At 38.8% G+C, this 13,326-nt stretch overlaps 1 protein-coding gene across 1 annotated transcript; it reads left to right on the top strand.

The window, feature by feature from the left end:
- The first annotated feature begins 185 nt into the window (after positions 1–185).
- On the top strand, positions 186–6,094 carry TUBD1 (tubulin, delta 1). The gene is given in 9 exon segments (XM_010185398.1): positions 186–372; positions 942–1,089; positions 1,499–1,715; positions 2,251–2,482; positions 3,267–3,431; positions 4,124–4,264; positions 4,800–4,917; positions 4,919–4,975; positions 5,992–6,094. Coding segments are annotated over 9 exon segments (1,368 nt in total).
- The last annotated feature ends 7,232 nt before the right edge of the window (positions 6,095–13,326 follow it).

The following is a 13,326-nucleotide window of genomic DNA, read 5'->3' as shown; positions in this document are numbered from 1 at the left end:
TCTGGTTCTCCCTACAAGTAGCCAGTGGTTTTAGCATAGCCTTTTCCTTCTCACTAGAGATTCTCAGAAATTGCAAAGCTGATCAGAAATCTTGTCAGAACTTTTTTCCCCTCTCTTTTCCACAGTTACTAAAGGCATACATTTTTTTTTTCTTTTTTTTAGGCTTAAATACAAAGTGAATAAGAATGTCAATAGTCACAGTCCAGCTTGGTCAGTGCGGTAATCAGATTGGTCATGAGGTGTTTAATGCGATCTGCAGTGATGTCCATGGCACACATGGGTTGTGTTCCAAGAAGGAGAATGAATCCTACCATGATGCTTGCAAAGAACGTTTTTTCAGTGAGGAGGAATCTGAAGGTACAGCACTTAAGTGTTTGTTTGCCAGCCTAATCCAGATAAGAGTTCAGAAATAATAGAAGTCTTTGCCTTCAGTTGAAGAATGAGTTTTACCTTCAGTCTTGAAGAATTGTCATAACCCTTTGCATTCACGACGTCACTAACAACCACGGAAGCAAAATCACAGTGCAGTAAAGCATCTGAGGCGACAGAGTCTGCCAGTAACACAGCTGGAAACACCACATACACATAAATAATCTTTCCTTCCAGGCATTTGCATTTGGTACTGTAGATAGACCATACCATGGAGTGGGACCCAGAGTACCTGAACTTGATGTTACCAAACACATTAAGTGGTTTCTTTCCTGAAAGGCGTATGGGTTCTAGAGTTCAGCTTTGTCTTTGGAACAACAGATGATTCTCCAGGGATCCGGGGCATTGCCAAGTCCTTTCTGTACCTGCCCATGCTGTCCCATTAAGTTAATAGTTTGGCTTACATGGGTGGGAAGAATGCAATTTGGGACGTGGTGCAAGTCTCTGCATCTTATGTAAACAAGTTATAATATTGGCACATTATTCTTGGTTTTGTTTTCCTTCCTATCCAGTGCCTGTTGCCCGGGCTGTGCTTGTTGACATGGAACCTAAAGTAATCAGCCAAACCTTATCAATAGCTGCCAGGTCTGGCTTCTGGAAATACGATGAGCGGTCACACTTCTGCCAGAAGCAAGGGTCTGGGAACAACTGGGCAAATGGGTATGAACAATTTTTTCAAGCTTCACTAAGGGAACTGAGCTGTCTAGACACTCTATGAGTGGTGCTACTGCAGCAAGGTACAGCTTGATTTGTTTTTTAAGTTAAAGTAGCAATATATACAGTGAAATTTCTAAGCTGCTTTTTGCAAGGTGAAATTGGTATTTACAGTGAAAATTAACATTTGAGAATTGAGGGAATATATTTAAGAACAGGAAACAATAAGGACAGTTTATAAACAGTTGTTTTGCAAAATGTCACAGCTGAGGATTGTTTACTGCCGATAGAATGGTGACACAATGCCAGGTTAAATAAATAATAATAAGAAAAGTATCCTTTATGAATAGCTTCACCTTATGCTTTTATTTTTATATAACTGCCATGTCTCACTGTTTGTTCTTTTATTCAACAGTTATTCTGTTCATGGGCCCAGACACAAAGAAGTAATAATGAATCTGGTACAAAAAGCAGCAGAGAAATGTGATCGACTCGGTGGATTTTTCACAATAATGAGCATGGCTGGTGGTACAGGATCTGGCTTGGGAGCATTTGTGACCCAGTGTTTAAGAGATGCTTTTCCAAACTCATTTATACTAAACCACGTTATCTGGCCCTATGGCACTGGTGAGGTGAATGTCGTATTTCCCAGAGATATTCTACAAGTTTATAATCACTGTTTACTTTTAAACATAAAATATCTGCAACTGAAATAAACTAGGAGAGAGATACAGTTTACTTTTTTAAAGTTCAACAGGACAAAGTAACAGAGCTAATGAACTGTTTGCCTGATATTTGGTACATGTTGTTTCACCAAAAAAAAAAATCTTGATAATCTAAGTGCTAAAGTGTAAGGCAGTTTCATGAGAAGCTCTATTAGCTAACTAGCAACCTCCTGTTATGATAGTGTCTCAGCATTATCATCAGTTCCCAGACAGATTTTACTCTAGAATGTTCGTATGAACTGAGAAGGATAACATGATTTCACAGGTCTTGCTCTCTGTCCATGAAAAAGCCCTGCTAGCTTCTGACCTCATTCTGCACTTAGGCAAAGAAAATGAATCACTTCCTAAATAAAAAAAATAGGAAATAACAGAGGATTATAAACTAGAAAGAGATTGTTTGGTTCTCATTTGTGTGTATTTTTGTTTGTTTGTTTGTCTCCAGGTCATTGTTCAAAACTACAACTCTGTTTTGACTCTGTCACATCTGTATCAGTCATCAGATGCCCTTCTTGTTCATGAAAATGATGTCATCCACAAGATCTGTGCTCAGCGGATGAATATTAAACAGATCTCATTCAGGGATGTGAATCAAGTCATTGCACATCAGCTGGGGAGCATTTTCCAGCCCACTTACACAGCAGAAAGTGGCTTACACTACAGCAGAAACCCATTAGGTATCTAACGATAATATAGCTGCCTAATGCATTCTCACACATATTTCTGTAATAATTTCTTGTTGTGAATTTAAGTTTTTCAGTCTCCTTACTCAAGTATTCAGATACAGCCAAATTTTAAGATAGGAAAAATAAAGCAAAAGACTGAATTAGAAGTTCAGTGGCACAGTCAAAATAGATCCCCCAGCTTCTGGTTTCCTTCCTTACCAAAAAACCTCTGTTTCTTCTTTTTTAAGTGCCTACAGACAACTCTGCACCTATTTACATTTCAGAGGAAATTTGTGCAGGACAGTAATTTTGGACTGAGTTTAACATTTCACATTAGGTTAGAAGTTTGTATAAACTGAAACAAAATGAAAGTGGTGTGTTTTGCTCAGGCAGAAGACAGGCTAACATACAACTTGGTAGCAACGAGCAACAGGCTGACATTTGTGTCTTCAAGGGATTAGAGAAAGTTACTCATATCGCCAAGAGTTTTGCTTGTAAAATTAAACTTTCACATCAATCTCTTTAGCAGTGCATAGGGTCTTTGAGATTTTGACCCAAACAAGTCCAAATTGTAAAACAAGAGCTACTGCTAGGCATCTACAGAACTCAGTAGTACGTAGCAAGTTTGCATTACTTTATCTGATGAGTGTCCATATATTTGTGAGATTAAAACTATCTATATCCTTATATTTCTTACCTTAAATTGCTAGATCTTTGTAAAATTCCTCGCTCTTATTTTAGCTAGCCTATGCAATATTTTTGTCAAACATGAGCAGCTGTTAATTTCTTCTTTCAGGAGACTTAATGGAGACGTTAGTTCCACATCCTGAATTCAAGATGTTGGGTCTTCGTAACATACCTCAGATGCCTGAGAACTCTCTCGCTTATAGCACATTCAGTTGGCCTGGACTGATCAAACATTTAAGGCAGATGCTCATTGCTAATGCTAAAATGGAGGAAGGTAAAAAGTATTCACTCCTCTTCAGTATCCATCACTCTTTAAGCATTTATTTTTACAGATTGAATTTTGTGGAGCTCACTGACTAGCTTTAGTCAGACCAGAAATGAGCTGCTGCCCTCGGAAAGCAGGAATTTGCCCCTCCATACCCAGCTGCTCCTTTAACTGTTCACCCACCTGCCACAGCAGCTCCCGGCTTGCTCCTGTTCTTGCCCCCAGACATCTCAGTTAATTATAACTACTGAAAATACGCAAAACAAACCAACAGGTTTTTGCTATGCACTTAATTTATATGCTTCATTAGGATCATTCCTTGGATAGTTAGTTCTGCTGCACGTTTGCTTTTTGCACTTTCTACTAATAAAAATCATGCTTAGCTCTCCCGTATCATTTACACGGGGAATTCAGTATAGCTTCCAGTTATGCAAAGAATGGGCTGGCAGATTGCTAAGTATAGAAACAAGGATCCATTTTCTCTGGTAAGACTAGTGACTACCAAGCAAATACTGCTGGATTAGCACTGTTTTTCTCTAAGAATTGTGTAATTCCTGCTTAACTAACATGCAGAAGCTACTAACTCTAATATGATCTCAGCTTGGGGCACAGTGTTAGTTACCACCCAACTCTTCAGCTATTCTGAATCCATATTTCATGAAATGTTAACTTCTATGTCTTTTATTGTCAAAATCTCATAGGTATTGATTGGCAAGTACAACCACTGCGTCTAGGCTCCTCCATCCCCTCCAGTCATTCTACAAACAAGCCGCTGCATTTCAATACTTCCATTGCCAACCTGGTTATCCTGCGAGGAAAAGATATGCACAGCGCAGACTTAGGTAAGAAGGAAAAACAACGTACCTCAGTGATTCCTGTTGCACATCTCACTGTTTTCTTTGCAACCATATCTGATAAAAGTGATAAAAACCCCAAGGCCACATATTTGGCTACTAAAGTCAATAATCCCTCCAGAAACATTTTAATGTCAAAGGCCATGTTTTCTAATTGCTTAGGACTGTTATATTTACAACTGGGACTTCTGTGTTTCCTGAAGCACTTCAGTGAAGGAGGAAGAGACTGAAGTCTATATGTATATGATAGGTTTCCTGGCTATGTTATGTGAAAATATATTTAGCTACTTCTGAAGTGATGAGCATAGCTTGCAGACGAAGTACCGACACAAGAGTATGCTTCTAAATACTAGTGAATCTGTTTAAAAGTTACATTTTCAACAGGCTGATCACTCTGTAGATTTATTTCAAGGCCTGAACTGATCTACTGAGCATTGATTAGGTCACACAGAACTGCTGGGATCAAAATGTAGGAGCTTGTAGCTTTACATTTAGCAAAAAGACTGTTTTATTTCTGCTACAGGAAGTTTCCGAGATCCCGCATTATATACATCATGGCTAAACCCTCAGGACGCTTTTAATATGTGGAAAACACCGAGAGCATTTAACAAGTACGAGAAGTCTGCTTCTTTGGTCAGCAATTTTGCTGAAACCTCTTGACAATGTTGTAGGAAAAGCTTGGAATATGTTTGCTTCCAAGTAAGTGAAAATAATTATGCTGATACTTCATTTATAATTGCCAATATCTTTAGTGTTAGCAAAATCATTGTAAATACAGCTCGCTCTTTCAGCAAAATACAGTGATGGTGAATAAGCTTGAAGACTGTTCCCACACTTTAGTAGAAACATGTTTATACTTGAAACATGATGGCAGGGTGAGGAACACAGAACAGTGCTTGTGTTCTGTGGCTAAGTGAGACCACATATTCTACTGCTGTCAATTTGACTATTTTCTCAGTTCTAAAACTCCCCAAATTTAGTGCATTCCAACGCGACCATTCTATAAATAACACATAGAAACTCTTTTACTGATCATATAGTTTCTAAATTGTGTATAGATGAGCTGCACAGCCCAGGAAACAAGTTCTGACAGTCCAGAAGCATTTAGAGGATGTGTGTTTACTAAAGCTCCCATGCTAGTAGTTTGATTTTTCATTAGAACCAAGAAATCTAGAAAATAATTGCATCTTTACTTTGATCACAGCAAAGCCAAGGTTACTGCACGTCACAGCAGATGTCTGATAAACATGAGTTTCAAGCACAGGAACAGAGCAATTAAAAGCCAAAGGAGGAAAACTGCTGCCACTGGCTGCACTCCTAATTTTAACACCTGTTACAAAAACACTGTGATGAGAAGCAAGCTATCCTGCGCACGCAGGTTTAGGCTTTGCATCTCAAATCTATAAATTATCTCATTTAATAATCACTTCTCCTTCCTTTTCCCAGTTAGCCCAAATTTCTTAGCTGCAATTTTGTTTCCTTAAGCAATACACAAAGTTATAAGAGCTATTAGAAACAAGTAATGACTTATCAATAAGTATGAATTACAAAATGAGTTCAAGAGAGCATAGTAGAAAGTAACCGTCATGGTTGTGGGTAGAAATCAATCTTCATTTGAAGTTTTTACAATAACTATGCAATCTGGTTTCATGTGTCAGTTTCTTCAGTGCTTTCTAATGTCTTACCCGTTCTCCTACTGTGACTTCAACACACAGAGCCTATATTCACCAGTACACTAAATTCGGAATTGAAGAGGAAGATTTCCTGGACAGCTTCACAGCTCTGGAACAAGTTATCTCCAGTTACACCATGCTTTGATTATTTTTTTTAAATGGTCTGAAATAGAGCTTTTGTGAAAGAACTCTGCACTGGGAAACCTTCCGTAACTCCCTGAAGATTATAAATTACTGGACTGTAGCTATTTTTTCATCTTGTAAGCAGTGTGTGCATATGTTAGAATGTAAGAACTGAAACAAAACCGAATATATTCATATGGGCAAGTATTATCCATATTTAATACATCTAATAAACAGCTATTTTTCACTACATTTCCTATGTACTGTAGCTAAGTCTTTGAAAATATTTTATTGGCACTTGGATATTTTTCATAAAGGATTTTTCTCCAGCATCTAAACTATCATGAACTAAAGTGGGATAAAAGTTAAACGTGTGCTTTCCTGTACTAGTAAAGCATTCCTGATCCTCCATTTTTCATGATAGCACTTAGCCCTAGAATGCTTCAGTACTGATAAAAATGTACAGTATCAGAATTATTAATCTAAATTCCTTTAGGGTATCAGTCAAGAGACAGCAGTCTGCCACGTGTTCCTTTAAAGCCAAGTCAGACCTAAATTCTACATTAAGGACCTTAACCTTGACAGAGCAGTGGAAGTTTCAAACTATCTTTTAAAGGAAGTTACGAAGGGTTCTTCATTGTCCTGCCATCCTCAAGTTATATTAGAGAAGATAATGAATTATAAGCTTTTCTGACCATTTCACTGTGCAATGTTTTCAAGTGGTGTTACCTACCACTTGAAAAAAACAAACAAACAAATCCCTATAGCACTTAAAAGGTATTGGCTATTTTTATAGGCTTAGGCAAAACTAGAGCTCTTGCTTTTTCCTATAAGTTAGAAACTTTAAATGAATTTGTTATTATTTAATAAATGGGAATTATTATTTTATATTATTTAATTTAATGGGAATTGCCGGTAGATTTCAGATGTAAGAGCCTGTAATATAATAAATATAATGGCATCGTTTCAAAAGACAGTTTCGGAAAGGGGCTCTTTTTTCCACAAGTGTTACCATGACCACAAGGTGGTGCCCCCGGGAAGCTGCAGCCTGCAAACACAGCGGTACCAGCCTGACCGGAGGAAGAGATTGCAGTAGCTTGTGGTGGCAGAGACTGGATGCTTATAAAATAAAGGAGTACAGTAAAATTAAGGTTTATGTTGTAACAGCGAGCGTTTTTCTGCCTCTGTTAGCTTTTCACTTACTGGTAGGGAGAGCTTTTGGGATTGTGCCATTTCTCCCTCCCCAAATCACACTGTTCTCCCATAGAAATAACCCCACTCACTATTAAATAGTTATGCCAAAAATCAAAATTGGAAAAAAAAAATCAAGTCTCTTTTCCCTTGACGAGTGGACAAATCTCGTAGTTTCTCTTTAGGTTTTAGTGCTGTTTCATGCAAGGCCTCTGAGCTTTTAACTAAAAGATGAGAACACATACAATGTGATGCTAAATACGTTAAGACACTTGCAATATAGCTAAAGATGCCCACATAGAAATCTTCCCCTGTTAGAGACTATGGTTTAGATTTTAAATCTTTAGTGACTCAACACAGTACTAGATGCAGAAGTGACCTTGTAATTCTGCTAGGCTTCAGTTAGAGCCCAGCAGTCACTCTGTGTTACTCTTATCTTTATTTCCTTTCCTGGTTTCATTTCCCTCTTCACTTTTGTTCAGGTCAGGTACAGAAGCACTAAGTCCCCCTGGAGCACCTGTTCTCACAGCAGCCCTGGCACATGACTCCTGGAATGGCACAGACTTCTTGACAAGATTTGAGTAACTGCGCAATCGAATCTGAAGGAAATAAGTAAATACTGGGGCTAAGTTCACAGTTGCTCAAATACACTCCTAGGAATAGCTGATCACCAGCCTGGTTGTGTCAATGCAAGCCTTGATGGATTCTGATGAATTTCACAGTAGTTTCTAGACAAGCAATGTTAATCTCTCATGCCTTCGTGAAAAAAGTTTCAACTGCCTGCTAGTAGTCGGGCAACCTTCAGCACCGGTTAGAGTTGTGTCTAGTCCTGGTTCATGCAGAAAAATTACCCATGTAAATTAAGAACTATATCAGTGCTTCAATTTAATAGCTAAATCATTAATTATACAGGGGAAGGAGAATGATTTGTGAGGTGGGTGGGGAGAACACAAGAGGGAAGGCAAAGAGGAGAAAGCAGATAGGGTAAATACAGACCACTAACTTTTCATCTAAAAAATATATTTCACTTTTTGTGACAAAACATTTTGACCATATTCTTCTTGCAGACCACAGTACAGAATCCAGCAGCTCAGTCTGGTTTGCTTTCTGTTTTCACTCAGCTGCACTAATTCCTGTTTTAGAAACTTCATCTCGAAAGGGGAAGACACAAGAATCATAGTTCAACTATCCAGCCATACTTCAAGCTTTATACTGTTCAGTAAAATTTAACTGGTTTGGAAGTTCAAAACCATGTATAACTTTTGTTACAGAAAATTATTTGTGCTATTTAATTTTTTTTTCCCCACTAAATCACTTCCTGGCAGCTCAGAGCTGGAGACCTGTTCTGATCAAAAGGGCTTTTCTGGTGTGTTTTTCTCAGTTTCAACCATTGTCCTTGGGTATTTTCACAAGAGAAACTGGAGGAAAGATTGCACAAGACGTTACAATAAACAGCACAGGCACTTCAAGTTTGCAAGGAACAAAGGGTCAGGAAAGGAGGCAGCATGGTGAGGTTCTCCCTCCTCTCTCCTTCAAAAGGCACAGGATGTTTAGCAACATAGAAATAACTTTCCATAGCATTTTCAACACCTATCAGACTGAGAACTTCCAGTATCAGAGATGAGAACGGGTAACTCCACGTCTGAAAAGATGACCAAGTTCCAGGAATGCAGTTATCGTCGTTGTTCCAGAAGACAGGTAAAAAGATTTTTTTTTAAAGTTAAGGACAGGTAAGTCCTCTCAGAAACAAGGAAGAGAGCAACGGGTTATTGTATTGCTACATCAATAAGGAACTTTACTGTAGAAATAACCTCACGTTATCTCTGTGTATTTGTAATTCTAAGCATGAAGGAAGTACAGCAGGAGCTTATGAACCTATGAATGACGTAGGCCCATTTATCCATTCTTTAGAAGTACATTTATTATTTAAGGCTTATATCACTTTTAGTTAATGGAGCAGGATATTTGGGGTTTTTCTGTATGTTTAAGTTTGATGGCAGAATTTGGGCCACATCAGGAAACACAGCACACAGCTAAGATCTATATCCCCAAAACAAAAGTAAAATGTCCTTATTTAATCTCTAGTTATAACTTATGAAAACATAGGGGAAAGAGACTGCAGCTGAAAGACAGAGCTAGGCCAACAGGTTCATTATGCTTAACAAGATACTTCTGTATGAACTTGTTCACAGTTGGATTTAAGGAAAATACTCCCACCTTCCAAGGGAAAACAAAGTTTTTCAAAGCAGCAATAGAAGATCACAACCACCAGCCAAATTTTCATAACACAGATTCCTCAAAGCAAAAACAAACACACAAACAAAAAAAAAAAAGAAAAAGAAAAAAAGAGGTGCAATCAGAAGTGTAATTGTTGTATTAGCTGTTACAATGCCTTTCATTGCTCCGGAGAGCAGACTGACAGGAATTGTTTTAGGCATCTCTAGGCTTCTTCCTGTCCGTGTTTTTCACGGCTGAGCTCAGTTCTAAAATTCTCACACCCTTCCCCAAACTAAGCTTTCATTTTTGATCTATGGCTGGATTCCTCTACTTATTTTTTTTCCCCAGGATGTGGAGAGGAGAGGGTCAAAATGACAGGAAGTAAATAGCGATTATCGAATTTTCATCATTTACAATTATATTAGAAGGTGGAGTAGTAATTGTCAATTTTATTGAGAAAATTAATTATGTAAAGAATAGTCTGAACCTGGAAGAGAGCCTTTATCTCATTAGAAGTTAAAATTAATGAGATAGATCAAAGGTCAGCACCAGCCAATGGCTCACTGAGGCAGGGACAACAGAATCAGTGGCCTTGACCTAGCTAGTTTTAGGTGACCTACCCACAGGATGTCCACAGACCAAGGAACAATGCATCAAACCTCACTATTGTTTTTCAGAATGGACAGGTGCAGCTCCCTTGGAAGTTGATTCAAGGACTCTGACTATAGCAGATATATGTAATGAATAGGATAACTTTATTTGACCACCAAAAAAAAACAACCCAACAAATCAGGAACAAAAATTAACCTGTTACAAATACTTTAAACGTAGTAACTGTTTGGCAAGTGACAGGGCACTAATGTAGATATAATTTATTGGGACTTAAGAATATATTGGTGCTTACAAGGTTAGACTGACTACCAGTACAGAAAAGACAGACTTTAGTGTAAATAAATAAGGGTTTTTTGAGAGGATTACCTGCACAGATTTACCAAACTGACACAGGTCAAGATTAAGTGAAAAAAATCTGTGGTTTCCTCAACAACTAGGATTTTATCCATAAGAAAGAAGTTATGTTCAAATTTCCAGCTGATCCACTACTAGGAAACATTAAGGTACAAAAGGATATTGACCGAATAATTCATTTCCTTCTGTGTTTGTTAATAAACATAGTATAGATAAATATTATGAAATGAGGAACCAAACATCCAAAAGGAGAATATTCTCAAAGTGTACTTTAAAGAAGTTTGTGTTTTGCTGGACACCACTTTAAAACCTGCACAAGCGTCATCAGGAATGTGGTTCCTGCATCTGATACAGTGCAAAAAATTCCAGAAGGAACTGAGCTGCTGCCTTTCCTCCAGTGCTTTCAAGGGCAGCCCAGACACAGCTTCACCAAGGCAAATTCCAGCGTAGACTTCCTCCTCAAGCCTCCTGCCTCTGGCTTCCTACCCCACTTCTGCCCACACTGCAGAAGCACAGCCTGGACACTCAAGCAGCCTTTAGCTGGCCTGGATGTAGACCTGATAATCCTGAGTTTTAACTACAGAGCCTTTCCGGCTCTTTCAGTCAAACCCGACGTTCACAATGGTCTCTTCTGATTTTACATTGTATGAATCCTCTCCCTCTAGACAGCCACTTCCCCTCTGTCCGGGTGGGGTAATGAGTCACCTACCTCAGTGAATCAGCAGAACCTGCTTAACCCCTTCCCAGAAGCACAAACAGCTGCAAACAGGGTGGTGTTTCACATAAATGTCAGTGCTGACCATAGGGAACACACTGGCAAAGCTGAAGATCACCCGAGATGAGAGACTAGAGACTGCTTCTGTTCATTAGGAAGTTTAAAGGCAATTTTCAGAGGTATAAATACATTCCATGATAAAGATCATGGAAGAAGGCTAAACCTCAACCCCATGGTTCATACAAGCCCGAGAGTTTCTAAACAGGGACTTGTAAGAGAGTCTAGTGGTGTACAACAAAAGCACAGGCTGCAGAAACCTTCCTGTCTGCTAGTCTTAAAAGCACATTTTTTAAAATACAGAATTTTACACCGTAAGAGAGAACAATAAGTAAAATGAGGACTCTCTCTAGGCCAAGATTCCTGTTTTATAAGAACAGTACGTAGAGAAACTAAAATAAGCCACTGGTTAATACAAAAAAACACAGAATAAACATTGGTTGAGCTTCAGCAAGCTATGAGCTTTTGTTTCACTACTTGTGTGTGATGAGCCATAAATACCATCTTATATGGTACGTTTGCATTTAAATGGGTGCGTTCTGCAAAAATTATTACTGTACGTATTTGGTTACATGTACAATGTAATGTTTATTTAAAGGCTCACAAAAATACACTCCAGTTGCCTGAGAATGGTGTAATTGTGGTCAGATGGCATGATTTAATTTGAACTTTTGCCCAGCAGTCTCCAATATGTAATAGATCATTTACAGGAGCATGTGAGCTGAACATCGCTGAAGGAGCCAAATGGAAAGCAGCCTTATCCCACATGCTGGAGGTGTAATAAAATACTGACTGTACTTGGCTGGCAAGGGCGGCTGTAGCTGTTCTTTGTAATATCCTCAGTAAGTATGGTGAGAGCTGGGCAATAGTTCAGAGCTACTGCTCTCCAGATGGCTCAGAGCAATACCGAGCGCAGGAGGACGTATTTCCATGCTTGCTGTCATGCATTTCTGCCACTTGCAAAAAAAAAAAAAACACTGGGAAATTTCCTCCCCACCCCATTTTGGGCAACTTCAGCCTCTATTACTACCCACATCTGAGTCATCTAGTCAGCAATTCTATTCATGTAGTTATTTAACATCATAACTAGCAGTTTCTCCTTCCTAGGCTGAATTTTGGTGAAGAAACCTAATAAACTGGTAAAACAATTAAAACGTAAATCTGGCAACTGATGAACATAAATCCAACTAAATACTCTTCTCCCAAGAAGAAAGCTTCCATTCCCTCCCACCCAGACATTAACTCAGCTTTCACGTTATTTTCCTCTATAAAGATGTAGTTGGGCTTCTCCACAAAACCAGTATTTTTCACAGTGAACTATTCTCATATTAAAAAAATCTGATACAAACCTAATGTGTGCTGTGAAAGGGGAGCTTATTCCTCAATTACATTATAAAGGAAACCTGAACTTGCTTTAATACACATGGGGTCCTGTTCAAGCTGAACAAAACTCCAGTCAACAGGCCTGAGCTTGGCCAAAAATCGCTAAGCACCAATGGCAGACAGGGCTACAAGAAGGACTGAGAGAAGAAGAGACACCAGTGACAGTTTCAAGCCAGGACTCCCAGGATCAGGTCTGCCAAACAACACTACACACTTTCCTTATTCACCTAATTGGAATGCCCCTCTGTGTCATGGCTGAGATCCATTGCCAAGGGATAGCACAGGAGATTTCCACACTTCACTTCAAAACACCAGGCTCCTCGAGGGCAACCAGCGCTGTTTTAGTTCATGCACAAACACTACAGTGTGATTTGCCACATGGTGGTTGTGCACATGCAAAAGTGTTTAAAACTGGTTTATATAGAATGGAAGCAACAGAATTAAAATCACGAATTGCATTAGCACAGACCTAGTAGAAATACCACTTTGAAATTTTTCGTCATCCATTATCTTGAGCTTCACTAAATACCGGCTGCAGGCATCTTAAAAGTTTCTCTCTTCCTTGCTCCCCACCTAAAGTCTTACGCAAAAAACCACGGATGCATGTGACTATGTCCCAAGAGGTCAGCTGGACTGAGGCGAGATGGACCAATCAAGGAATCAGAGAAATGAAATCTCTTGTTATGAACATATCTTAAATATTACAGCTCTCAAGAAAACAGCTG

Source organism: Mesitornis unicolor, unplaced genomic scaffold (assembly GCF_000695765.1).
Source record: "Mesitornis unicolor isolate BGI_N332 unplaced genomic scaffold, ASM69576v1 scaffold3315, whole genome shotgun sequence".
Taxonomy (NCBI): Eukaryota; Metazoa; Chordata; class Aves; order Mesitornithiformes; family Mesitornithidae; genus Mesitornis; species Mesitornis unicolor.
The sequence above is the reverse complement of the archived record's forward strand: the minus strand, read 5'-3'. Positions and strand labels throughout refer to the sequence as shown.